At 41.5% G+C, this 27,757-nt stretch overlaps 1 protein-coding gene across 1 annotated transcript; it reads left to right on the forward strand.

Moving 5' to 3' along the window:
• On the forward strand, positions 1-26,244 carry mfng (MFNG O-fucosylpeptide 3-beta-N-acetylglucosaminyltransferase). Its single transcript, XM_037765401.1, has 8 exons — positions 1-697; positions 11,073-11,118; positions 11,463-11,565; positions 14,422-14,575; positions 20,306-20,391; positions 21,857-22,022; positions 22,140-22,225; positions 25,723-26,244. Exons 1-8 carry the CDS (start codon positions 317-319, stop codon positions 25,772-25,774), a joined length of 1,074 nt encoding a protein of 357 aa, XP_037621329.1. The 5' UTR covers positions 1-316; the 3' UTR covers positions 25,775-26,244.
• Positions 26,245-27,757: the final 1,513 nt, after the last annotated feature.

Consider the following 27,757-nt stretch of genomic DNA (forward strand, 5'->3'; position numbering starts at 1 on the left):
CTGTGACAAAGTCAAATATATCCGAGCGGCTGCAGCTTTTACGCAGAAAAATTAGAGGAAATCAGTCTTGACATGCAGCTGAAGCCTCTTTAAAACAGACCAAATTATTATAAAATATAGTGATTAATAAATAATTCTAATAAATAGTCTGCAGTCATTAATATAATGAGCTGATTAATGAGGAAGAGTGATGATAAAGAAGGAAGAAGACGGAGAGAGGCGATGGAGGAACTTAGACCAAGAAGAATGACCATGAGGATTTTTACATGAGAACATGTTTTCAAGCTTTATGGAGTTTCAATAAGGTGTTTCTATCATGCAGAAGAGATGGATGCGTCGGAAGTTGCCCGTCTTGATTTTCACCTTCTTCATCATTCTCTATGTGGATTTTCAATTACGCACCAGCAGCCTCTCCAAACTCACTGTGGCTCATCATCATCCATCAGCCGGTGCGCTGCAGCAGCGTGCATCCATCCAGCAGACTGCATCACCGGCCAAGGACGCACAGAACCCGGCTGACAGCAGCAGCAGCAGCAGCAGGAAGGCAGGACACCCAGCCTCCTCTGAGGATGCACATGTCACCCAGCAGAAGTTGAAGCTGGAGGACATCTTCATCGCTGTGAAGACGACCGGGCGGTTCCACCAGACGCGTCTTGCGCTCCTGTTGGAGACGTGGATCTCCAGAACCAAAGCGCATGTGAGTGTCTGCTCAAGGCTGCTCTCACCCAAAGCCACCTGCACCAAAGTTATGATCACACGTCTTAATCAAAGCAAACAAAATCTGTTTATATTGAATTATGTCTATAAACATTTAAGAGAAGAGTTTTTAGCTCAACATTTCACCAGAGATTTAAGATGGAACTCCTGAACTAATTAAAAGTCATTATATATTAAAGGGACTATTTGTAACTTTCAGAAATGCTTATTAACAGCGACACCTGTGGCCGTTAAATCAACTAAAGTCAGCGTCCTGTTGCTCGAGCTTGTGCTCGCTCTAAATAGACATGAACGAGCATCGCTCAAAACCGTGAAATGTTATCGTCTCCCTCCGGCACCCGGTTGGAGGCGATACCGTTTCTCGCTGCGTAGCCCGGTCACTTCACAAGACACGGGAAACCTCTGTTGGTCTGGAGGAGCTGCAGCAGTTATTTCTGCACAAACGTCCACTTCACTAGATATTCTCAGAGCTAAACTATCTCTTCTGCAGTGTGGAGTGTGCGCGCATGCACGTGTAGAGGTGGAGCGAGACAGCGAGAACGCGCGCGGTGTGTGAGTGAAGGCATGCAGCGAAGCAGAGACACTGGCCACACGCGAGCGCGCATGGGATCCCGACCCGGTAGATTTATACGTGTAAGAAGTTACAAACAGTCCCTTTAAAAGTCATTATATATTAAATATCTGAGCCATCATTAGGCCTATAAGAGGACACGTGCTGTAGGCCTTATGATGAAATGAAAACATTCACTTCCGTTTTGCTTTGAAGCTGCAGGTCTGATGATGGATTCGGCTGATTACAGTAAAGTTTAGTGAGTCGGTTGGTCCATTTTACTGGCAACTGATTCATGAATTCCAACACGCAGAGAGAATTTGCTGCTCTATTTGCTGTTGAAACCTTCGTGTCAGTCTGAAAAAAAAGCACAGTTTCAAGAGTTTTCAGACTTTGCGTCTAACATTTAGGGGTCGTAGGGACGTAGATGGATTTCTCAAACTCAAAAATATAACGGTGATCACTTTAGTTTGGTTTAAAGACTCCTTGAAGGCGAGATTAGTCAGTTTTTGTGTGAAAGGTTTGACATGAGTGAGCTTTTGAGACTAGAAAGTAACACACTTGTCTTTGGGATGTCTGTTATCAGTCCAGTTTAAAAGGTCTTTTATTACAGATCACTCCAAGATTATGATCATACTATTGAGTATTGAGTGCTGGATCCTCGGCAGCAGTGGCCCATTTTTGTCCCCATCTTCTCTTTCAGTTCAGTTATTGTTGAATTCAAAAGGTGCTTTATCGTCGTGAAATACAAAACCAGTTACTGCCAAAGCAAAATTGACAAATAATAGAGTCTAATCAGTTTCAAATAGATTTGTTTTCTGTCTGACAGGTCTTTCTCTCACACACACACACACACACACACACTTGTCCTCTCAGCGAGGCTTTGCCAACTCGAGTGGCTCGTAAAAACAACACACAATGCTTCACCAGGAACATCTGTGTGAGTCAGAGTTCAGCATCTCTGATCTGCAGAGGCTGGATTTGTCCAGTCTGGTTGGTAAAAGTCAAAGTTATCATTATATCTTACAGGGTTGACAGTTGTGAGACACATTCACAGCACAGGACGTACTCAGTAAGAGACAGTGGACGATATATTTTATCTAAATACATATACATCGATTTGTAAGAAACATGTCTTTCAAATTAAAGCTGAAGTAGGCGAGATTGGAGCAAATATGATTAAACAAAGTTTATAAAACGGTCGCTATATCGTGACAGTAGTACATGAAACAGGTAACCTGAAAACAATCATGTGCCTCTGTGTCCTCCGGTGCTCCTAGCGGCATCTGCAAGATTTCACAGACCGGAGGAAAACAAGCAGTAAGAGCTGATCTGAGGTCTGCTGTCCAGCTGCTGTCTATGAGAGCCGGCTGTCAATCACTCGCAAACTCCGACCAAACGGTCAAACTAGGCAGCGCTGATCAAATATGAATCAATATTATGTTACGTTAATGCCTATTTCTCTCCTCACATGTTCTCAGAATCATCTTGTAGTGCACGGTTTAGCTGTAAAATGAGAAAGTTTGTGACGCGGTAGCCATTATGAATTCTCTTGACGGAACGCCAAACTACCGGTCCCATGACCGGAGCACAGCCAATAGGAACGCTCTCTCTCTGAAATGACCTGTGATTGGTCAAAGTGTCCCGTCACGAGCTAGATGTTCTAAAGCCTGTAAACAGAGCCATGAGGAGGTGCAGCAGTCTAGTTTTCTCTCAGAACACTTGAATTACAATATGCTGAAAGGTTATTATGGAATTTTTGCCCAATGATAACAAAAATATATACTGCCTACTGACGCTTTAAATTAACATGAGTTTATTTCCTTTTTTGAAACGAGCGAAACACACGAACATTGTGAGAGGAAGCGTTCATCTTTTAGCTTCTCGTTTTCTGTCTCACAGGGCAGAAAGACTTTTCACAGAAGTGCTGGTTTAAATAAGAGGAGGCATGATTTAAAGGGTGAAAGAGGAAGGTACCACACACACACACACACACACAGGAAGCTGTGCAGGCAGGTTGTCTGGACCGAGGGGAAGCAGCCGCCGTGTAGAGACGCTCTTAACAATACTGAAACGGAAGCTGGTCACAGAACAGGAAGTGGAGAGGCAGATTGCAGAACCTCATCTTACCTTCACCCTCCCACACACACACATACATTCACACACACACATATCACAAGGCTTTACCAGTTCACAGGGTGAGAAGTCATTTCTAACCAGCTACTCTTTCTACACAGCTAATCTGCTCAGAGCCGGAAACAGAAGTGTTGAGACAGAAACTTCCCCTTATAACAACATTTTATCTGAACCTGATCTCGGGGCCTCGTCCAGCTCTAAGTTCCTGAATCATTTTTTAATACAGCGACCATGCTGATGTTTAGCAAGTCAACGTATTCTCATACAGCGGTTCGTATGATATCTTATGATATCGTACGCTTTCCTACAAATGTCCAGCAACATGTGTCAGTTTCCGCTTGTTACATGTATACAGACTTTTCAAAATAAACTTCCGTCTCCACAGGAAACAACTTGATTAGGTTTAGGCAACAAAACGACTTAGTTAGGTTTAGGAAAAGATCGTGGTTTGGCCTGAAATAACTCCGGAAGTGGCGTTACTTAAGTACAGGGTTTGAAATGTTCACTTCCTGCCACTGGGGCAGACAAGTATTTTCTTTTAAATCTCTGCGCTGAATGAAGGAATAACATTTTAGATCTGATGTCATTCAATGTTCGATATATTTAACATAAAACACATTATATACACGGTAAATTACAGTGTTTGAATTACACCGTGGAGGGAGGGTAGTGTACACAGTACTGTGCTGTACTTTGTTATTGTCATCTGTAGTGGTTATTTGCATAAAAACACACAATTCAAATGATTATGATTATTTCAATATTTGCTTTGATTAAAAAAATTCTTTCATTCATGCTAACATTCACTAATTAGGACAAAACACAAAATACAGCTAAGGTTGATGGGATTGTTATACATTTTGCAGGTATTGTCATGAACCATAGTATTGGACGAATTGAAATATGGCCTTGATGGTGGCGCTATAGAGGCAAAGGGTTCATCGTCTGGGAACCATGAATCTCCGTGCATAATGTTGTGTCGATCCATCTTGCAGATGTTGAGGTATTTCACCGGTTAAGAGAAAGATTTGACCTGGTGGTGGCGCTAGAGGAAAAGTTAAGGGATCATCGATGTCATCCTTAGGATTCATAGCAGGTCTGTAGTACTCGAGTCTGGTCTCGGTTCTCGAGACCACTTTTTTTAAGTCTTGCACTTGTCTTGGTCTCGTGTCTTGTTGGACTTGGGAGTTCCTGGCTGCTGATTTGGGATCAGTTGTGCAGAACGTTGCCTGATTTTACCAACATGATGCATGAAAAACAAAAGTCTTCCGCCTCTTCCTTAACGTACCAACCTGTTCTCACTCCCTCTCATCTTCAACCTCTTATCCGGGGTCGGGTTGCCGGGGGCAACAGCTCCAGCAGGGGACCCCAAACTTCCCTTTCCCGGGCCACATTAACCAGCTCTGACTGGGGGATCCCGAGGCGTTCCCAGGCCAGTGTGGAGATATAATCTCTCCACCTAGTCCTGGGTCTTCCCTGTGGCCTCCTCCCAGCTGGTCGTGCCTGGAACACCTCCCTAGGGAGGCGTCCAGAGGGCATCCGTACTAGATGTCCGAACCACCTCAGCTGGCTCCTTTCAACGCAAAGGAGCAGTGGCTCTACTCCGAGTCCCTCACGGATGACTGAGCTTCTCACCCTATCTCTAAGGGAGACGCCAGCCACCCTCCTGAGGAAACCCATTTCGGCCGCTTGTACCCGCGATCTAGTTCTTTCAGTCATCACCCAGCCCTCATGACCATAGGTGAGAGTAGGAACGAAGACTGACCGGTAGATCGAGAGCTTTGCCTTCCAGCTTGGAAGCTGACGCACGGAGGCACCTTTTAGCAACAGTATGTGACGAACCGGGCTTTCAACTGACTCCAATGTAAACCCACCCGCTGCGTTATTCGAGTAATAAATGTTTTTGGGCCCGCACAAATGTAATGAGAGGAGGATGTGACGTTCGGTTGTTTGAGCTCGACAGAGCGATCAGATCTCACCCAGCAGACATGTGATGTCAGGAAGACGTTCAGATCATGTCTGTATAACGTTTGTCCGTCCAGACCCACTTTTGTACGTCTGAGACGTGCAAGTTGGGTTCAATATTGGAACGTCTGGTTAGGTGCCTTTTTGGACGTCTGTGGAAATGCAACTCAGGTTGACATCAATAGTTGAATGTTAGAAAGACATTTAAACTTTTAGACGGTCGACAGAGACGTTAAATTGATGTCTTTTGGACGTGTCTTTGCCCAGTGGGCAATGTGGACAGTGGCGACACACATTAATACCAGGTGTAGCCTAAATGTTATCTGGATATGAGACACATTTTAATGCAAAGTCAAGGGTCACTGCTTCTTGCTGTTACAGCAGGTTAACTTGACTGCAAGACTGTATTATTATGCTAGGCTAGGCTATTTACCCTCTGGCTCCAGCTCCACACTCAGCGTATAGACATCTATATGTTGGGAAATAAAGTGAGTAAGCATATTCCCCAGCTAGCCTACTTCTTTAAAGCTTTGGTCTGACACTTCAATATGTTCTAATGTTGTAAAAATGAATAATTTTAAACCATTAATGCGGTTAAATAAAAACCTTGTGACTGTCGGGTCATTGGCTTTAATCCCCTAAGCAACTATAAATATACATGAAATAATAAAAATAATTTTCTCTCTTTGCTCAATTACTTTTTATCAAAGTTCCCCCCTGAGGCATCTCAAAATGCTTCAGTGAAGGTCCAGATTAAAAAAAGCCAGATTCCCATCAAACACACACATACACACGCACACACACACACACGCACACGCACACGCACACGCACACGCACACGCACACACACACACACACACACACACACACACACACACACACACACACACACACACATCCAGGGAATCTCAAAGTATTGATCAGAAACCTTATCGAGATATATTGCAGTAATCTTGTGCAACGGGGCAAAGTACAAATCTTACTTAACGACCCTTTAAACAGCATAAAAAACAAGCTGAGATTTATGCATTTCTGCCTGACCTCGGGGAAATTTCCTCTCTCGTTTTTACGAGACGCTCCACGCTGACAGTCTGCCATTTGTGCCAAACTGTGATGGTGGCCCTTCCTCTGGGGTTTTTATTTACCAGGGTAGATGGTGGTTTTCTTGGTGATAGTGTAGTGGTGAGGAGGATTGATCCAGGTATCTCATTACTCCTTCTGCTGCAGAGATGGAGGGATGAGAGGGAGGGTAAAACTGTGCTTAAATAGATTATGCAGCCTTTCTTTTAGAGAGCAGTAGGGAGGATATTATGGAGATTAGTGACTTTACACACACACACACACACACACACATACAGCGAGTTTAAGGATGTTTAAGCACACAAAAGGATGAGCAGACCATTAAATTAGCAAAATAAAATGACAAACATCTCCCAGAAAAACCCAACCTATGATGTGCTCAACCAATCGCCGATAGCCAATGTATTCGTCCAATCTCCCGACACTAGTGAGAACAGGTTTTTGTCCCCTAAAACAGGCCTGGTGCCCCGATACCCAAACCGTAACCCTAAAACCAGGTCTAAACAGCCTTTTGAAGAAGAGGGGACTGGCCTCATTCTCAAGGTCTAAAACTCAAAGCCTCACAAAGGTAGGAGGACAAGAACAAACCGTAGACCGTATATAAGAAGTGGACGTGATCACCGTGACGTCACCCATTGGTTTGTGAACTACGGTTTTGAGGCCTCGAGTTTGACATTTTGGCCGTCATCATCTTGGTATTTGGCTGTCATCATGTTGTTTTTTTTGCAACCAGAAGTGACACGAGAGGGTGGAGCCAAGTACAATCGCCATTTTTAGGCGACCGAAAAGGTTATAATTAACTTTCATGAACTGAAAACACACTGTAAAAGGGGTTAAAGTTCTACGACGATTCCCAGACCAGACAACGCCGTGGTAGTGACCTGTCAATCACCAGGTAGCCCCGCCCTAAAGCATCTCCTGCTTTATGGTCTATTTGACTCTAAATGGGACCATAATTTACTAAATGAACATCATGCTGTATTGAAGAAGACTTGAAACTAGCGATTGAGACCATAAACTCATGTTTACAATGTTTACTGAGGTAATAAATCAAGAGAGAAGTAGGCTCATTTTCTCATAGACTTCTATACAATCAGAGGAGTCGCCCCCTGCTGGCTGTTAGAGAGAATGCAGGTTTAAGGCACTTTTCAGACCCGGAGGTGGAATAAATTGTTGCGTTGGAGGCTCCCGTTCATTCCTATGAGAGCCAGAATGGCTCGACCTCCGAGTGATAAAGTACCCGGATCATCCGGCGATCTTCCTTATCCATTTGGCCCGTAGATCAGGCGCAGTCGCGTTTCCTTTAACTCCGCCTCCCAACCCTCGCTCCAGCCTCGGTCTGGGTCTCATTCACATGAATGGAGGAAGAGAAATAACTCTGGATTCAGCTGTTAGTGCGTTTTACAACCTTTATATAAGGGCTATTAGAGTGTTCATACTGGGAAGTTGATTCACCTAAAAAAAAGTTATCCGCTGAGTTACAGACATCTCTTTCCCAATGTAAGTCTATGGGAAAAAGTATTTTTGTGCCCAATGGCATCACGTGACGGACACAGACGTTGTAGTACCGCCGTTTGGCTTCCTGGAGGTTTGGAACAAACCACATCTGGATGAACCAGGAGCTCTGTCGCCCTCTACTGAATGACTGCAGAACAATTTCCCGTCACAATTCAATGTCTCCTCTCTGTCTTCAGTCTTCTTTCTGAACTCGTTGACCACAAAAAGTTTATGAAATCAGAAATATTTCTGTCATCCATATAAAAACAACAGACTGCTCCCTTTTTTAAAAGGTATCCCTGGATGATATTTTTTCTAATCTGACCATGTAATCCAGGGATTACAGTCATTAGCTGGAGCTGCCTGTCAGGCGGTCTGGAAAGCTTCTTTCTCACTGCATGCCGCTTATTCACACGCACGCACGCACGCACACACGCGCACACGCACGCACACACACATGCGCACACACGCACACATGTAAACTGACAAACGTTTATCACACATTCAGTGTCGCTCTATGGTGGGAAATTCAGTTTCACACCCTGATCGCTTCACACTCCAACCCGACTATCTCCTCTTTTACTATCTGTCTTTTTAAAACACACACACACAAACACACACACACACACACACACACACACACCCTCCTCTCCCTGGGTTTAGTCCCATCTCTTGCCGTCCCTGTCATTTGTAATTCACCACTTCACCAATACAATATTTTCATAACATTTTTGCTGCATTAATTTTATTTTTGTTTCTAAATTCTGCTGCAGTCACTTTAAATGCACTAATAATGCTGTCATGTACTTTCCGCTCATACTTACACACTATTTATCTGTAACATCTCCAAATGAACAGTTTTTCTTTCTGTTTTGACCTCCTCTCCACACTATTCCTGTTGTCAGGCTATTAAATAGGCGTCATCAGTCGCTATAAGCCCCATAGATGTGGGTCAATAGGGGCCTACTACATCCACTAGTAGGTTTTGTCATCTATTCACATAGTAGATCACCAAAAGAAGGTATAAAAGAACACGACAGCGACCTCTAGCGACCGTAGTAATTATGACAGGAGCAGAAGTAGAGACAGTGTTTTTTTGCCTAAACATAAAGAAGTTGTAGTGTTGTTGTGTAAACCTAAAGAAGTTGTAGTGTTGTTGTGTAAACCTAAAGAAGTTGTAGTTTTGTTGCCTAAACCTAAAGAAGTTGTAGTGTTGTTGTGTAAACCTAAAGAAGTTGTAGTGTTGTTGTGTAAACCTAAAGAAGTTGTAGTTTCGTTGCCTAAACCTAAAGAAGTTGTAGTTTTTTTGCCTAAACCTAAAGAAGCCTTTGTGCTTGTGTTAAAAATGTGACGTTTCACTCAGTTTTACATGTTAGAATGTGTTACTTTTAAGTTTCACTTTCACTTTCTTTGTGATCGTTCATTTTGAATTTCAATATAGCCGATATAGGGTTTGTCATTAATCTATGTTCTGTTTCTAGATGGGTTTGTGAGGATAAAATAGTAATCTGAGGGTTTGACTAAAAAAGAAAAAAGAAAAAGGAGGAACATAACTGATATTTACAACCAAAGGCAGTTGAGGTCGCATGTAGGATATACAGTATTTCTTATCTCTTCTTTGCTCCATTATTTTCTTTCTTCCCGTTACTCTCAATGTTTCATGACACATGCCCCGTATGTTGCATCACTAAGACAGAGCTCATTTAAAATGCTTTAAAATGTATGCTTGAAACATTGTTTTAGTATTCTTGTATTCCAGCCAGAAAGACACATTAACACATTTCCAGGAGGTTGAATAAAACATGAGTTATGGTTTGTGCTTATCTTATCTAACGAGTGATTTGTCCCGCTCTGAGCTCATTTAGTGGCTGCCTGGCACTAAAGGAAGTCGAACACACCGCACGGTTCAGCCTGCTGGGCTGCGGAGACGGAGTGTGACGTTAAAGGTTGAAATCCCCCGGTACAATCCTCCCCGGTCTCAGTTAATCAGTTATTGAAATTTTATTTATTTTTTATAGCATTTAGGGAAAGTTTTCACGCTGTTACAGCACGACGTGTGAAGAAGTTTGTTTCTCTTTTTAGAGAAACACTTTAGTGGGAATGATTTTAAGGAGTTCCCTCTCAAATCCTCCAAAAGCGTATATCATATATCACATACTCTGTGAACATAAACCTCAATCATGTCACCTCGATAATTGTAATTTCCGCAACCTCTCCTCATGTGACATCGTTTGAATTGTCTGCTAGATGAAACTGGTGCAGGATTCCAACTAGTTGTGGAAATGTTGGTGAATTTTAAAGGAATCGTGAATGATTTTGCATATAAGTAAAAAAAAAAAGCCAAATATTATGATACATTTGAATCTACTTAAAACAACTTTCTTATAGTTCATTATGTGTATTTTTGTCTTTGCAAACTCACTCAATTTCCCTCACAACGTCCCTTGAGAGACTAATAAATACATTTGAATTTAACCTAATTAAATTCTATTTAAATATCAATAAAAGCACTTATATATATGACAATATTACTTATTTATTACATATAACTATGTATATCAATTCCTTTAAACGTTTTTCATGGCAAGTAATGGTATGTTTTTGGAGCAGTTTCTTTTTGGACTTGGATACACAGACTATAAACTTTAACAATTTTATTCTGGTTTACAGTTTAGATTATATAAACGTTCCTCCAAAAAGGGTAAAATAAAAATTCATTCTGCTGCTTGGCAGCTTTAATTGTTGTTTTTACAATTTTATACCACTAGAGGTCAGTGTTGTACTATCTATCTATCTATCTATCTATCTATCTATCTATCTATCTATCTATCTATCTATCTATCTATCTATCCATCTATCCATCTATCTATCTATCTATCTATCTATCTATCTATCTATCCATCTATCCATCTATCTATCTATCTATCTATCTATCTATGTGGGGAACTTTGTTTTTGTCACATTGAATTTGCTCCATTCAAAACAATATTGATCCTGCGAGACGAGAGTGTGTTGAGTCCTTAATGAAGGTGCTTTCAGGATGATCTGTTACAGATGTGCAGAAGAAGAAGAAGAAGAAGAAGAAGAAGAATATAATCCCTTTCTTTCTCTTTGTTTTTTTATCCAGACGTTCATCTTCACAGAGACAGAGGATGAGGACTTACATTCACAAGGTAAGCAGCAGTCTTTCCATAGTTAGGTCCAGTCCCTTCAGTGCAAATGTAAAGCTTTGCAGGGCTGACTCTCTTCCCTCTCTTTCTTCTCCTCTCTTCCTCCTATCCTATTCCCCTCTCTCTCTCTATCTCCCTTTCCAGATTTTCTTTTCCGTTGTCAGCAGATTGTTTGAACTCTGCCGACATCATTTTGCAAATAACCCTTCTGATTATAATCCTGATTATAATGAGCTTTTATAAAATGTACTGTACAACATAATCAACTGTATCAACAGTATAATCATGTGGAGCACCTTTGCAACAGAGACAATATGTATAAATCTCAAACACATCTCTCTGTGCAGGTTACAACATGGTGGTAACGGGCTGCCAGTCGGATCACAGCCAGCAGGCTCTGTCCTGCAAGATGTCCGCCGAGTACGACGGCTTCATGGCCTCAGACAAGAGGTAAGACAAATTAAGGTCCGCTTGTCATCCTGCTCATGCTGGATTTAAAGATGGGATTAAAGATCACAAACTGTATTGATCACCGTGGGGAGATCGGGGCTGTTACAGCGGCAGGTGAAGAGAATGACTGCAGTCAGATTTATTACAGGGGTAATCTTTGACACTCATTGTTGTTTCTGCTCAGCATTTCCCAGAGGTCACCTGTCAATCAAGCAGTGTGGCCAACACAGAAGTTTTTTCCTGATATTTTGTGTTGATAAATTCTAAGTTATGTTCATGTTCATGTTTAGCAATTGCATCAGCTATGACCGCTCAAAACACATTCATTCTCCAGTGCTAAAGGGGACATTCCAGGTTCATACTTGTATTTTGGGTTTCTACTAGATCATCTTTAGATGCTTTAAAGGGACTGTTTGTAACTTTTTAAGCATATAAATGTACCGGTTCGGGACACATGTGTGCTCGCGTGTGGCCAGAGCCACTGCTCCTCTGCTTGCCTTCACTCAGACAGCGCGCGCGTTCTCGCTGTCTCGCTCCACCTCTAGACGTGAACGAGCGCTCACTCCACACTGCAGAAGAGTTAGTTTAGCTCTGAGAATATCTAGTGAATGTACAGTGGACGTTTGTGCAGAAATAACTGCTGCAGCTCCTCCAGACCAACAGAGGTTTCCCGTGTCTTGGGAAGTGACGGGGCTCCGCAGAGAGAAACGTTATCTTCTCCGACCGGGTGCCGGTGTCTCCCCTGCTCTCTCCGGCTGCGGGCGGAGATGATAACGTTACTCGCTGCGGAGCCCCGCTGCCTCAGCCTGCGCTGAAGCAGGAAAAGACAACACTAGGATCAGCATTGATTCATGGAGAGACCTTCGTCTGGTCAGCTAACATTACTGCCAAGCAGCTGAAATATAGAGTGATATTGTGGTTTTAGCTGACGTGTGTCGTCTCACTGTGTTGAGCGATGCTCGTTCATGTCTATTTAGAGTGAGCAAGCGTGAGCCCGATGCTGACTTTCGTTGATTTCACGGCCACAGGTGTCGCTGTTAACAAGCATTCCTGAAAGTTACAAATAGTCCCTTTAACTCGTTTCCATAGCAATCATAACAAAATCATGAGAGAAGAAGAGGAGCAGTATTTTGCAAAGGACACACTCGTTTTCAACTCACAACCCGGCCGTCATACAGTATTTAGGACAATGTGTTGCTGATATTCAAGTTCAAGTTCAAGTTCAACTTTATTGTCATTTTTCTACATACAAAGTAAACGGTTAAAACGAAATGTCGTTGCTCACGGACCATGGTGCAAACACAGACATACAAAAACAGTCACAAACATAGAACATAACACAGTGAACAAAGTGCGATGGTGCAGCACAATAAAGAGTGGATGACAGGATATTAACAGAGTAAAAGCAGTATAAAAGCAATCAGGTCTATAAAAGTGCTATATATAAAAACCCAATGACTCTCCAGTAGTTCTCCTTGTATAAATACCTAATAAATAGATAAATAGATAAATAGATAAATAGAAGTGCAAATATTCGGCCATATTTTTAAAAATACAACGAGGCTCAGCAGCCGGTGTTCGGTGTGTGACTAAAGGCTTCGAAGGCCGTCTTGTCATTAAGATGGCAGAGAAAATGAAAGAGCGTTTCAGTTCGGTTTCCAGGGCCCACTTTGTCATTTGGACTGAAAGGGAAGGGAGGCTGTGCGGTTTGGAGGGAAGCCTTTCGTGTTGTTGTCGGGCAGCCATTAGGATGGCAGAGGAAAGGAGACAACCACTTCAGTTTGGTACCAGAAGCTTTGTCGTTTGGACTCATTTGGATGTTACCGTTTGGTCTGGAATGAGGCTTTGACATCGGGTCCAGACATTAAGGTGGCAGAAGGAATCAAACGGCTTCATCACTCACAGAGTAATAGAGTGGGATTCATGCTATGAGGACAACAGGAAATATGATCCACATCTGACCATCCTTGAACAGAGCTAAGGGTTACGATCTCCCGCCATGTGAACATTTGTTATTGTTACAACCCTGAAGGTGTCTGGGGAAAAGGGAAGCAACGAGACTGCCCATGTGACCGGGAAAGCACTGCCGTTTATTATTTGGGTTTACCTCTTTTCAACCGAAGCCTGCTCAAACGTGATCGATCAACACTACTCAGACTACAAACGGAAACCAGAACGTTTCTGATACCAAAATCTTGTCTCGTTGCCGACAGATTCTGCATTCATATGCAGATAGATTAGTCTTAAAGTAACGTAGCTGGCTGCATTAGCTGTCTTGAGTCACGACACCAGGATCTGATCCACACTTGAAAAGAAAACATGTGCCATAGTAATAAGTAAACCTTGAGGTTCAAATATGCAATCACGAAAACAAGATTTGAGGAATAATTTCCTGTGGTAGACTTACATTTCTTCCTGTGAGGATAAGGTAATTCAGTGTGACGAAATGGATCACATAAAAAGGCCCCACTCAGGCACAATGATAAACCAGAGTTTGACTTTAAAAAGAAAATGTTACTGTTGATGTGACGCATCATCTACTGCAGAAGTCTTTGGCAAACAGCTGGATTCACTCTGTGCAAGAATGAAACCAACAAAGAGGGAAATTTGGGTTGAATTCTCTGATCTGACATCAAGATCTGAAACCCAGATAATTATAAAATAAATTATAAAATTATTATTTATATTTTTATATTTTTTATTTTTTATAAATATATAAAAATATATTTTATTTTTATATATTATTAAATTATTATTATTATTATTATTATTATATTATAAAATTATATAAATAAACACCTGGGTTATATTTTTAACGGCATCTTTGTTTCTGTTCTTCCCTCGGTGGCTCGTCAGGTGGTTTTGTCATGTGGACGATGATAACTACGTGAACCCAGAGGCCCTCCTCTCCCTTCTCTCGGCCTTCCCCCAGGACGGCGACATCTACGTGGGCAAACCGAGCCTGGACAAGCCCATCACTGCTCACGAGCTGCTGGAGGGCAACGCCACGGTACCATGACGACCACAGTGTTTCTGTCATTTAAACCACACGGGAGCTTTTGGCTTTCTTACTGATATTTCAGAGCCGTGGTCGGGGTCATAGATTCTAACTTAGTGATATATCAGATCATGGTCGGGGCCATAGATTCTAACTTACTGATATTTCAGAGCCATGTTCGGGGCCATAGATTCTAACTTACTGATATTTCAGAGCCATGGTCGGGGCCATAGATTCTAACTTAGTGATATTTCAGTTAATGGTCGGGGCCATGGATTCTAACTCACGGATATTTCAGAGCCGTGGTCGGGGCCATATATTCTAACTTACTAATATTTCAGAGCCGTGGTCGGGGCCATAGATGCTAACTTATTGATATTTCAGAGCCGTGGTCGGGGCCATAGATTCTAACTTACTAATATTTCAGAGCCGTGGTCAGGGCCATAGAGTCTAACTTACTGATATTCAGAGCCATGGTCGGGGCCATAGATTATAACTTACTGATATTCAGAGCCATGGTCGGGGCCATAGATTCTAACTTACTGATATTTCAGAGCCATGGTCGGGACCATAGATTCTAACTTACTGATATTTCAGAGCCATGGTCGGGGCCATAGATTCTAACTTACTGATATTTCAGAGCCGTGGTCGGGGCCATAGATTCTAACTTACTGATATGTCTGAGCCATGGTCGGGGCCATAGATTCTAACTTACTGATATTTCAGAGCCGTGGTCGGGGCCATAGATTCTAACTTACTGATATGTCTGAGCCGTGGTCGGGGCCATAGATTCTAACTTACTGATATTTCAGAGCCGTGGTCAGGGCCATAGATTCTAACTTAGTGATATATCAGATCATGGTCGGGGCCATAGATTCTAACTTACTGATATTTCAGAGCCGTGGTCGGGGCCATAGATTCTAACTTACTGATATTTCAGAGCCGTGGTCGGGGCCATAGATTCTAACTTACTGATATTTCAGAGCCGTGGTCGGGGCCATAGATTCTAACTTACTGATATTTCAGAGCCGTGGTCGGGGCCATAGATTCTAACTTACTGATATTTATAACATACATTTTGGTAATTTTGCTGATGATGGCATCCTCCTCACATCGCTTACAGGGATACCAGATATAGCAAATCATTTGCCTCAATGTTTCCCCAGAGCTTGTTCCCCAGGATTGGGAAAAGCCTCTGAAAACAGCATTTGCACCACAGCACACTAAAAGTCCTCTGAAACCCACACTAAATATAAGTTATGTGGACCGATAACTCTTTGAGGCAGGGTGACCCCTCTGAGATACATTGCTTTCTTTAACGCAACTCCGCAGATTTATGTTTTCTTGCCTTGTCCTTCTTTACCTCTTTTTTTCCATCTTGAATTCCTTCCTTCCTTCCGATAACTTATTTCTTCCATTTCACCTCGACAGACTTACTCACTTGTTCATTTGCATTTTTTCTTCCTGCCTTCTTTTCTTTGTTTCCTTCGTTCTCTTTTCTGATGCTGTACTGGGGAAATAAATAGACTCTCAAATCAAACCAAAGTCCTTCCCTGTCGCTTGTGGACACTCACATTCCACCATTATCTTCTTCAAAGACAATGTATGAGAAATATCCAGCTAAGTATCATAGCATATCAGAAATAATCTTGACCTGTTGGCCAGTTTTCTGAAGTATTTTTAGATGTCTGTTGTTTCTCAAGAAATACGCTCCTGATTCTAAAAGTGTGTAACATCAACTAGAAGAAACACATATCAATTTTATACCACGCAAGTCTATAATTCTTCTTTCCTTGCATGCCGGGTGAATCATAAACTCCACAGGTACCCGTTCTTCATTAAATCTCCTACTTTCTGCGCTGTATGGGGGTAACAAAATAAAAGCTATACCCTGTTTTTCCTCTTCCATCTTCTTTTCATGTAGCACACTGAAAGCTAATATTGTTCATTGAGCGGACCCTTCGGCACCGTTGTTGCTGGAATCTGTGTGGATTTAACAAATTGCGCTTTAATTAAATTAGATTTTAAACTTCCAGATATGCAGTGCCATCCTGTCTCTACTACTACAGTTTAAGTAGATGTTATCATAACTGACAAGGAATGATGGATCTCTCGTTTTTGTTCTTTTGTTCTTCCTTCCTTTCTTCCTTCCCCTCTTTTCCATCCATCCGTGGTTCCTTCATTTTTACTTTCCTCTCTTTTTTGATGCTCCGTGGCTCCAGCGAGGACACTAATGAGCCGTAAAACAAAGCTGATGTCTCCTTATAATTGGTTTTGTGCCAAAAAAGCAGTCCAGCCAGGTTAACTGCTGCCAATCTAAATCCATACTGGACAAATTCCATACTTTATACACTTTCTAATTTCACTCTCATCAGCACTGATGGGGCATGAGGGGAGGATGCTGTCAGGGATGAATGTATATATGTACAGTATGGATGGATGGATGAATGTATTGATGGATGGATGGATGGATGGATGGAAGTAGAGGAAACGTGTAGCTCCGTGGCTTTTGTTCACATGGGAAGGATTTCCGGATCCAGGTGGATCAATGAGTGTTTAGTGTCTCGTTGGAGATATTGATTGGTGGTAAAACACGCACACATGCACATGCACATGCACATGCATACGCACACACACAATGTGGAAGACTCCCGACGGGTTAGGAGGTTGTCAAAGCTGCAGGAGGTCGAGGTTGTTTTTGGATTACGCTTGCAGATATTCACAGGTGTGTGTGTGTCACAGTGTTCACATGCTTAACAGTAGAATTAATGCTCCTATTGAGTTAAAGTGCATCCTGATTCCAGCTCTCTGAATAGCATGCCATCCTCTCTCTCTCATTTCTTGGAATTACTCTCTCCATCTCCCTTGTGTAACATTCTCCACTCTGATTGCACCCATTTAAATAGATCTTTATTTATCTTCGCTTCTTAACTCTCTCTCTCTCTCTCTTCCTTTCCTCCTTCCTTCTGTTCCCATTGCTCTCTTTTCTTCCTATTTTTCATCATCTCCATCCTTCGCCGGGGTTGTGCGGGTGATGGAGCAAAAAAACAAAAACGAATGTCAAGCTTCCCCTCTCTGTCTCCTCCTCCTCTCGTTTTCTTTACATCTCACCGACTATCTTTGTCGATTTCCTGTCACTGTTGCGACGCTGAGGGGTGGATGAGAGAAGGAAGAAGGGAATGGAAAGGGAATGGAAAAAGGGAAAGGGTAGGAGAGGAAATAACTTTACAATAAAACAAAACCAGAAGGAATTGAAAGAGAATGAGCCAGAGGAAATACATGGTATAAGAAAAGGGAGGAAAGGAAATTAAAGGAATGGCCTTTAACACAAAAAGGAAGGAAATAGAAAAGGAAAAGGATGAGAAAGAAATCAAAAGGAGGAGGATGAAAGGGAAGAAGGAGGCAAACAATAAGGCAGGAAATGGGAAATGATAAAAATGTTAACAAAGGGAAAGTGAAGGAAAAGGAAATGGTGGAAGGGAAAAACACAGTGAAAGGAAATGTAAATAAAGGAAAGGAAAATTGACAGAGAATAAGCAAACAGAAGAAATAAACACAGATAAGTCACTGAAAGAAAGGTTGTAAAGTTGAAGGACATGTTTGGACAGAATAAATGAAAGAGAAGGAAATAAAGGCATGAAGATACACAGCATAGCAGAGGGAAAGTCAAGGAAAGAAAACACTAATTTGTTTTGTAATTATAGCCTGCCCTAAATAATCTGACTGCTGCGACTACAACACACCTCAACAGTTCTTACTGCAGGAAATAAAACAACAAAACAACTGCATCTGCTTGAGAAACGGCCGAGCGGGCAGATAAAGACATGCAATTCATATCAGGTGGTTTAGAAAAGAACGAACAATCAATACAAAAAGTGTGAAGGGGAAAGCAGATAGGAGCGGGAAAGAAAAGCGTTGCACTTTATTATTTAGGGTCAGTGAGAGAAAAGCGCTCTTCTGTATTTCTTATCTATTTACAGACATTGTTTGTTTGTCAGAGCGAAAGATACTGCGTCACTTTGACGTGATAAACGGACACAAAAAGTTACTCTTGTCAAGCAAAAGAAGTACAAGAAAAAGCTCTTCAGTTGAAGGTCAGGCAGCTTTAATGACTCACAACCACTACGTGTATACAGGTAAAGTTAAGGGATGAGGCTCTTTAGTATAAATCTTAGTATGAAACCAATAGTATGTAAATTGCATACTATTTACATTGAAGTATGCGAACATTGGACACTATGGCGGCATAAATATCCCACAATGCAATGTGGTAGTTAGGACAATGTTCACAACAGACGTTGACGGACATCTCTGTGACGTCAGTAATGCTTCAGTTTAAGTGTAAGATTTCACTTTGCTAGGTGTAATTTATATATTTTAAATGAAATCCAGACTTTATGATTCTCACAAATCATTGTTTTATGGACATGAGGTTGGTTACCATGGTTACGCATCTCCAACTTGCAAGAAGGCTCTCAGGAAGTGACGTGGTAATAAAAGCTCAGTGCGTCTGAAATGATGCATACTGCCCTTTACTTACACAAAAGTATGTTGAACGATGGTACACATATCGGGTATGTAGCGCATATATGCGATTTCGGACGCAGCCAGGGTTTTTCGAGGGTTCTTTGTAAGACTAAGGGTTCCTTTAAAGGGACTATTTGTAACTTTCAGAAATGCTTGTTAACAGCGACACCTGTGGGCGTTAAGTCAACGAAAGTCAGCATCGGGCTCGCGCCTGCTCGCTCTAAATAGACATGAACGAGCATCGCTCAAAACAGTGAGGAGACACACGTCAGCTAAAAGCACAATATCACTCTATATTTCAGCTGCTTGGCAGTAATGTTAGCTGACCAGACGAAGGTCTCTCCATGAATCAATGCTGATCCTAGTGCTGGCTTTTCCTGCCTCAGCCTTCGGGGCTGAAGCAGGAAAGATGGGTCGGTGCCGGGGTTGAAGCAGGAAGAGAAACGTTATCGCCTCCCGACTGCGCCCGCAGGGAGACACCGGCACCCGGTCGTAGACGATAACGTTACTCGCTGCGGAGCCCCGTCACTTCACAAGACACGGGAAACCTCTGTTGGTCTGGAGGAGCAGCATTCATTTCTGCACAAACGTCCACAGTACATTCACTAGATATTCTCAGAGCTAAACTAACTCTTCTGCAGTTTGTAGTGAGCACGCATGCACGCGTAGAGGTGGAGTGAAACAACAAGAACACGCGCGGTGTGTGAGCGAAGGCAAGCAGGCAGTGGAGCAGAGACTCCGGCCACACACGAGCGCGCATGGGATCCTGACCCGGTAGATTAATACATGTAAAAACTTACAAACAGTCCCTTAAAGAACCCTTTTCATTCAAAGGGTTCTCCTATGTGGACAAGCTGAAGAACCCTGTATGGTTTCTAGTTAGCACCTTTATTTCTGTGTAGATATAAGAATCATTCAAATTAGCTGAAAGAAATTTACACTTTTCAACTTTTCACTGACAGTAGGATCAACAAATGTAAAGCTGCGTTGGTGTAGGAGTGGTTCTACAGGTTCAGGTGGTAAAATGAAGAACGGTCACATTGCATAACAGTTCATACTTTTTTTACAACTCTGAAAAGTCGTCAAAGCAGCAACGATTTGGTCATTGTTTGCAACACGTTTTGTATGAAAACAGCAGTATGTATTTCTGTTTCTCTGACAGTGGCTGCATATATGTATCTGATAATATCGGTGTGGGTGTGTTTTGTCTCTCAGAGGGAAGTGCGGTTCTGGTTCGCTACAGGAGGAGCAGGATTCTGTCTGAGTCGGCGGCTGGCGGAGAAGATGGCTCCGTGGGCCAGGTATTTACCAACTGATGCTCCCTGCACGTGTGTGTGTCTTCTTAGGGACCAAATTAATCCAGATTAATCAAAGTCAGAGTCAATAAAAACAAATGTGGCATGCAAGGAAAAACAACTTGAAGAGACTTCAGGTAATCCATCACATTTAATTGCCCCTTGTTTTTTTTGACAAAATGATGTAATGCTCAGTAATGCAGCAGAGACGCCATCATTTGAGATTTGAGAGTCTTTGAGACACTAAAAAAAAAAATAGATGTCATACAACACATAATGTGATTTTGATGCGCTCTTGTAAGTTTGGTGGCAAACTCTCACACTTTCCTGCAAACACTTGAATGCACCAACATTTTCAAAAAAGCCTCTCTTTCCCCAGCAGCATATCTTAAATAACCCCAAAAAATAAAGCTGACTAAATGTTCACAGTGATGAATCACCAATCTAAAGTAAGTTTCAGGTCTCTGCAAGTTTGTATTTATACTGCTCTCAAAGAGCTGAGACTAATGGCTGCCCAGGGCTAGAAGGTAGGGAATCAATCTAAGAATTTACGATGTTCTTTGCAAAAAGGTCAGCAGTATAGTACATGCAATAAGCAGTTAATGGGCCAAAACATGCAAAATCTGCAACATTACCCTTTTAGGGTGAAAGTTGGGGAGTTCATAGTTTTTATTTTTTAAAAATGTCTCCTCTCATAACCAGAAAAATATATAATATAAAGGGACTGTTTGTAACTTCTTACACGTATAAATCATTGTGGGCCGGTGTCCCATGCGCGCTGTTCAGACTCAGACTCCAACACAAACTACACAGAAACACCAAAACCTCTTGGTTGTTTCTAGTGAAGCCCGTCTGTTAAACAGTGTTGGCCGCGGTCGGAGGACCAGAGACCGTAGCTTTGGTCTCCAGGGCCGGAGTCTCTGCTGTACTCTGCTCCTCTGCCTCCCTTCACTCACAGATCGCGCTTGTTCTCTCTCTCTCGCTCCACCTCTCACGTGCATATGCACACACTCCACACTGCAGAAGAGTTAGTTTAGCTCTGAGAATATCTAGTGAATGATCAGTGGATGTTTGTGCAGAAATAACTGCTGCAGCTCCTCCAGACCAACAGAGGTTTCCCGTGTCTTGTGAAGTGACGGGGCTCCGCAGAGAGAAACGTTATCGCTAACATTACTGCCAAGCAGCTGAATTATAGAGTGATATTGTGGTTTTAGCTGACGTGTGTCGCCTCACTGTGTTGAGCGATGCTCGTTCATGTCTATGTAGCGCGAGCACAAGCACGAGCAACAGGACGATGACTTTCGTTGACTTAACGGCCACAGGTGTCGCTGTTAACAAGACATTTCTGATTCTTACATAGAGTCCCTTTAAAGGCACAATGTGTGAATATACAAAAAAAAGCATGTCTTTAGTCTTCTGTATTTTTTGTCAAATGTAAATCAGCAGTAATTAAAGTGTGTGTGTGTTTCAGCGGCTCCAGGTTCGAGCAGACGTCGGCGACGATCCGTCTCCCTGACGACTGTACGGTGGGCTTCATCGTGGAGAAGAGGCTGGGCATCTCCATGGTCCACTGTCCTTTATTCCACTCCCACCTGGAGAACCTGCTGCTCGTCAGCCACAGAAGCATCCCACACCAGGTAGTGACCCTCCCCCCCCCCTCCCCCTCACACACACACACACACACACACACACGCACAGCGCAGATGCAGTTCTTTTTACAGTTGTGTGTGTGTGTGTTTTCTCCACTACTGTAGGTGACTCTGAGCTATGGGATGTTTGAGAACAAGATGAACAGCATCGAGGTGAAAGGAAGCTTCTCGAAGGAGGAAGACCCCTCCAGGTTTGTCTGTCGCTCCACAAACTCATGAATCAGGAGATAAGAGCAACGAGTCTCAGCCCTCATCATTCTGTGTCGTGTCTTTGATACTCAACCTTCAGTCAGCAACTGTATCACATCTCTTTTTGTTGGTGTACACAGATGTGTGGGCTGGGACGATATGCTTATCTCCTGATTCAATATGTATTGTGATTTTTAAGTACTGCGATTATTGACCCGGCTGCCAGAACATTTTTTGCCATTGGACGTTTCTGCAAACCACGGATACGTTGAATAGTGATGTTTATGAACCAAAGATATGTTTCATATCAGCCTCGTATCACGCTTGCAGAAACAAACAATGCCACGTGGTTATCGTTATGAAACGATCGGTTATGTTCAGGCAACAGAACTACGTGGTTAAGCCCCTCCCCTCGGGGCTCCTTCAAAAGCACCGCCCCCCCCCACACATGCACGAGCACCGCCGCATCGTAACTACTTCACAGACACAGAGCGGAGAGAGGACCTCAACTCAACAACGCTACCTCATGACAAGTAACCATACTACTACAGAGCTACTGCAGGGCTGAGTTTTCTCTTCCATTCTCCAGGAAGCGTGCGGCGGCGAGGCATTTTGAGTTCAGGCTGGTGAACGCCAAGGGTAGAGTACGAGCAGGGAGGCATCTGATTGGTTCTTTCCAAGCGGACCGCGAGGCAGTGATTGGTAGATGTTTTTACAGGATTACAGCAGCTACAGATGACGGCTCTTTTCCGGTCCTTTTTCAGAGCTCATCAGTAATGGATCGCTGTCGGGGTGTAAAGACCATTTCAACCAATATAACAAATACTGGATAACATCCTTAACCCTGCCTTTAAACAGGAATTAAAATTCAAGCAAATAATGTCTATAGTATTTAAATATAGAATTGAATTTATTGGATTTATTTGAGTCAGTATTGACCCGATATCTGATCCAGTATTGGTATTGGTGCATCTCTAGTTTGTCCTTTTGGGTGGTGCTAACATAAAAATGGCATTATGGACATTATTTCACAAACCAAAGGATCAAAAGAAATTTTTAACGTGATGTTTGTGCTATAAAAAACATTTTATTGTGTAAATAAAATGAATAAAACTACCCTGGGGTACCACGATTATACTCTATTTCATATCATATAGACGAAGAGTTGTTGTTTTATCTTACTGTGGACCAAAAACTGGTGAACCAGAAACTGCGATGTGGATTAGAAATAGATACAACTTTGTTCCAAATCTTGAGTGTCTAAATGCAATAATTCATCTTTATGGCAAGGTGCTTGTTAACTACAAACTACTTTTCTTTTAGAAATCCCCAGCGCTCAGTTTAGCTGCTCAGATGATCCGACCCGAAGACGTGACACCCCCGTAGCTCCGGTTAATTTTGTTCTCTGTTCAGCCAGAGATAAAAGCAATTTGATGTAACACAACAGACGTGTTTGTCTTTCCCAGTCCTCGCCATCACCCAGCTGTAAGAACATATCACCACAAGCGCTCCACAGTGAGCTCTCTCCGTTTGTTTCTATCCACCGGTGCCACACAGAGTCACGCTCAACATCGCTGCAGCTTTAAAAGAGCAGGTCAAATGTTCATCCGCCTGCACGAGCAAAAGTCGGTCGGGTTTCTAAACAGAACCTTTCCTTCACGTCTTATTATCCTCTGTTTACCCAGGTATATCCGTGGAAATTAAGTTTGTCTTCCCAAAGAAATGAGAAATATGATTTGCAAACAGCATCACCAAGTGGGTTCAGAGAAAGAATACAAATCTTGTAATATGAAAATGCAATGAATAACAAATTATAAGAAAAGTTGAACAAACTTGGTCACTTTGATCACCAACTTACATAAAATACTCTGGTGCATTGACACCCAGTTGTTCTCATTCCAAGGGTGTAAAAAACGACGCTTTGTCACTATCGTCGACGTTTGATATTGCTGCACAAGGTACCCTTTCACGGCGGTTTGAGGACACCGGGCTTTCCATGAACTACAATGTAAACCTATCCGCGGCAACAGTAAATGCACATGGAAAATGCTGTGGTGACGTAGTTTAAAGAGCGAAAAGAGGTGGATGGGTCCAACAAACACAGGGCTTTCATCCAGGAGACCGCTGTTTGTGTCCAGAGCGTTACAGTTCACTTTCACTTTACAACCAGCTGATCGTTTCTGTCCCTTCTTCACAACGTCCAGTCACATTTGCACTGTAAAAACGTACCAATTTTTAGATAAGATAAGATAAGATAAGATAGAACTTTATTAATCCTGAAGGATATTCTTGTGCCAGAGATTGCTCAAAATTACAACAAGTTCAAGTGTATAAAATAAAAAGTACTATTTCTATCACCAGTGCCTAATAAAATAACAATTAATAAGATAAGTAAAATAAAAAAGGTAAAGTAAGCTAAATAAAACAGAAAAGGACGTTATATTGCATATGAAAGACATGAAGTAATATTGCACATGTTGGACATTAATATTGCACACAATGAACAGTGATATTGCACATGAGAATGGAAAAAGTAGTATTGCACATGATATTGATATTATTGTTGTTGTCAGTGTCCGGTGTTTTCAGTTGTCCTTCCTGCAGAAGGAGGAGGAGTTAAGTTAAGTACAGCCATGTTGTTTTTTCCTAAACCTAAGCAAGTGTTTTTGTTTAATTCATAACATAAAGCACTTGTTTACTGCGACCGGAAAGTGATGCCAAGGGCTCGTTAAGCATGTGTTTAGTGCTGTTGAGGGGTCTGACAAGGTGCCAGTATGCGACGAGTTGGGGCGGTAATGCGTTGTGACACCGCGTTACGAACTTAACAACATTTTTTTCCAAGAATTGTCATGTGATTTTGAAGATATAGTAGCCTATAATATTGTGAAAACATCAACCTATATTACCTCATTATTATAATCAGGTTATTAACCCATTAATGTCACCATATTATCATTTTCTTTTAATCCAAATATTGCACTGATATAACAATTTTATCGTTAGCAGGTTACCATATTGTTACCAAAATATTACAATGCTATTACTAAATAGTTTTGCCTGGTTGCCATCTGCTATGTGTCTTCTATGTGTTTCGTCTTTATTTTTGCCCTCTTTATTACCCTGTTACATAAGTTTCAGTCTAATATTACACAGCTATACCCATTGTTAATACCTGGTTTGGCAAATACATGGGATTATATAATTATTACCTCTTTATTATTAAACCATTTCCCCACTATTACCACATTACAGAGCTGTACTGTAAAATTCTACCCTGTTTTGCTGAGTTAAATAATTACAGTGTAATAAAATATATTTTCACATACCCAACCAACGTTATACAATACAGTAAGTATTAGACAATATGCTAACCAATATATTAATATTTAAACTGTATAAAACTTGGTGACCAACATATTCCAAACATCACTAACAGCGAGAAAGCTTTTAATATCAAACTTTCCTCTGAGTTATTATTAATCTCTTCTGTCCTCTACAGGTTTAAGACAGTCCACTGCATGCTGTATCCTTTCACCAGCTGGTGTCCTTGAACTTCTCAGAGAAGACGACAACTTCCAAACCCACACGGGACAAAAGACTGCTGGATGAAGTACTTTTCCTGAGTATTGTCTAAATGCTGAGAAAAACTGGTGGATTTTATTTTTCCATGGAGCAATTTGAGATGCAGACAACAGAACTGGAAATTGAGGAAGTAGAAGAGAAGCCTCGGACAACAGAGGACTCAACAATACAAATCTGGTTTCTCTGTACCTGCTCAGATGGACACTCATGGACTCAGAAAACAGGATATCAACAGGATCTTAACTATGAACTGAGGAAGGTTTTCTCTTCTTCATCGGTGTGTTACAAGCCACCCGATTCGCCTGTTATCAGGCTATGAAATAGGCGTTATCAGTCGCTATAAGCACCATGGATGTGGGTCAATAGGGGCCTACTACACCTACTACGTTGTGAAAGTGAAATTTAAAAGCAACACGTTCTAACATGTAAAACTGAATTAAACTACTGCAACAAAACTACAACTTCCTTAGGTTTAGGCAACAAAATCACAACTTCTTTAGGTTAAGGCAATAAAACTACAACTTCTTTAGGTTAAGGCAAAAAAATTACAACTTCTTTAGGTTAAGGCAAAAAAATTACAACTTCTTTAGGTTTAGGCAATAAAACTACAACTTCTTTAGGTTTAGACAACAAAACTACAACTTTTTTAGGTTTAGGCAATAACAATACAACTTCTTTAGGTTTAGGCAATAAACATACAACTTCTTTAGGTTTAGGCAACAAAACTACAACTTCTTTAGGTTTAGGCAACAAAATCATAACTTCTTTAGGTTAAGGCAATAAAACTACAACTTCTTTAGGTTAAGGCAAAAAAACTACAATTTCTTTAGGTTTAGACAACAAAACTACAACTTTTTTAGGTTTCGGCAATAAAACTACAACTTCTTTAGGTTTAAGCAGCAAAACTACAACTTTAGGTTTAGGCAACAAAACTACAACTTCTTTAGGTTTAGGCAATACAACTGCAACTTTAGGTTTAGGCAACAAAACTACAACTTTTTTAGGTTTAGGCAGCAAAACTACAACTTCTTTAGGTTTAGGCAATAACAATAAAACTTCTTTAGGTTTAGGCAACAAAATCACAACTTCTTTAGGTTTAGGCAGTAAACATACAACTTCTTTAGGTTTAGGCAACAAAACTAAACTTCTTTAAGTTTAGGCAATAACAATACAACTTCTTTAGGTTTAGGCAACAAAATCACAACTTCTTTAGGTTTAGGCAATAAACATACAACTTCTTTAGGTTTAGGCAACAAAAACTACAACTTCTTTAGGTTTAGGCAAAACGAAACAGCTAAGTTTTGGTAAAAACATTGTGTTTTGGGTTAAAATAACTACGAACACAAAGACAACTACACATTGTTGGTTTTTCTTTTTATTCTTTCTTTCAGTGATCTACCATCTACTAGTGGGTGTAGTAGGCCCCTACTGACGCACATCTATGGGGCTTATAGCGACTGATAACGCCTATTTAATAGCCTGATAACTAATAATCGGCTAACTCACATGAAGACAAATGTGATTTTTTTGTGTCTTTACGACTTGTTGTTTTGGTTTGTTTGGAGGATTTTATCTGAAGCACTTAAGAGGCAGCACTGTAACTTTTTATTGAGTTGTTTTGTCTCGAAAAATAAACATGAAATTGTACATATTTAAAAAATAAATTTACACAAATTTCTATGGACATTGATTTGATTACATTTTGATTTATTGATGTTGATGATGATTTCAACTGCACACAGTCTGCACCTTACGTACCTTCAGGATGTGCGGAGGTGGAAGTTGCTTTATTTGAGTTTTTATTGATTTGTTGTGTGTGGCCTTGTGTGTGTTTGTCTGGTGTTATGAAGGGGACGGTGTCCTTGTGCCTATGAAGTCTGCACACAATGAACCATTCTGACGTACATCTCCCTCCTCATCCCAACCTCCGGTCCTCCCTCCCTCCTTTTTCT

This window comes from Sebastes umbrosus, chromosome 3, assembly GCF_015220745.1.
Source record: "Sebastes umbrosus isolate fSebUmb1 chromosome 3, fSebUmb1.pri, whole genome shotgun sequence".
Classification (NCBI taxonomy): domain Eukaryota; kingdom Metazoa; phylum Chordata; class Actinopteri; order Perciformes; family Sebastidae; genus Sebastes; species Sebastes umbrosus.

Excerpts from the sequence above, each read along its gene's own strand:
- mfng (XM_037765401.1), top strand. The coding sequence starts at position 317 with ATGCAGAAGAGATGGATGCGTCGGAAGTTGCCCGTCTTGATTTTCACC. Across the intron at positions 698-11,072 it reads TCTCCAGAACCAAAGCGCAT|ACGTTCATCTTCACAGAGAC; the intron begins GTGAGTGTCTGC and ends TTTTTTATCCAG. Across the intron at positions 11,566-14,421 it reads TTCATGGCCTCAGACAAGAG|GTGGTTTTGTCATGTGGACG; the intron begins GTAAGACAAATT and ends GTGGCTCGTCAG.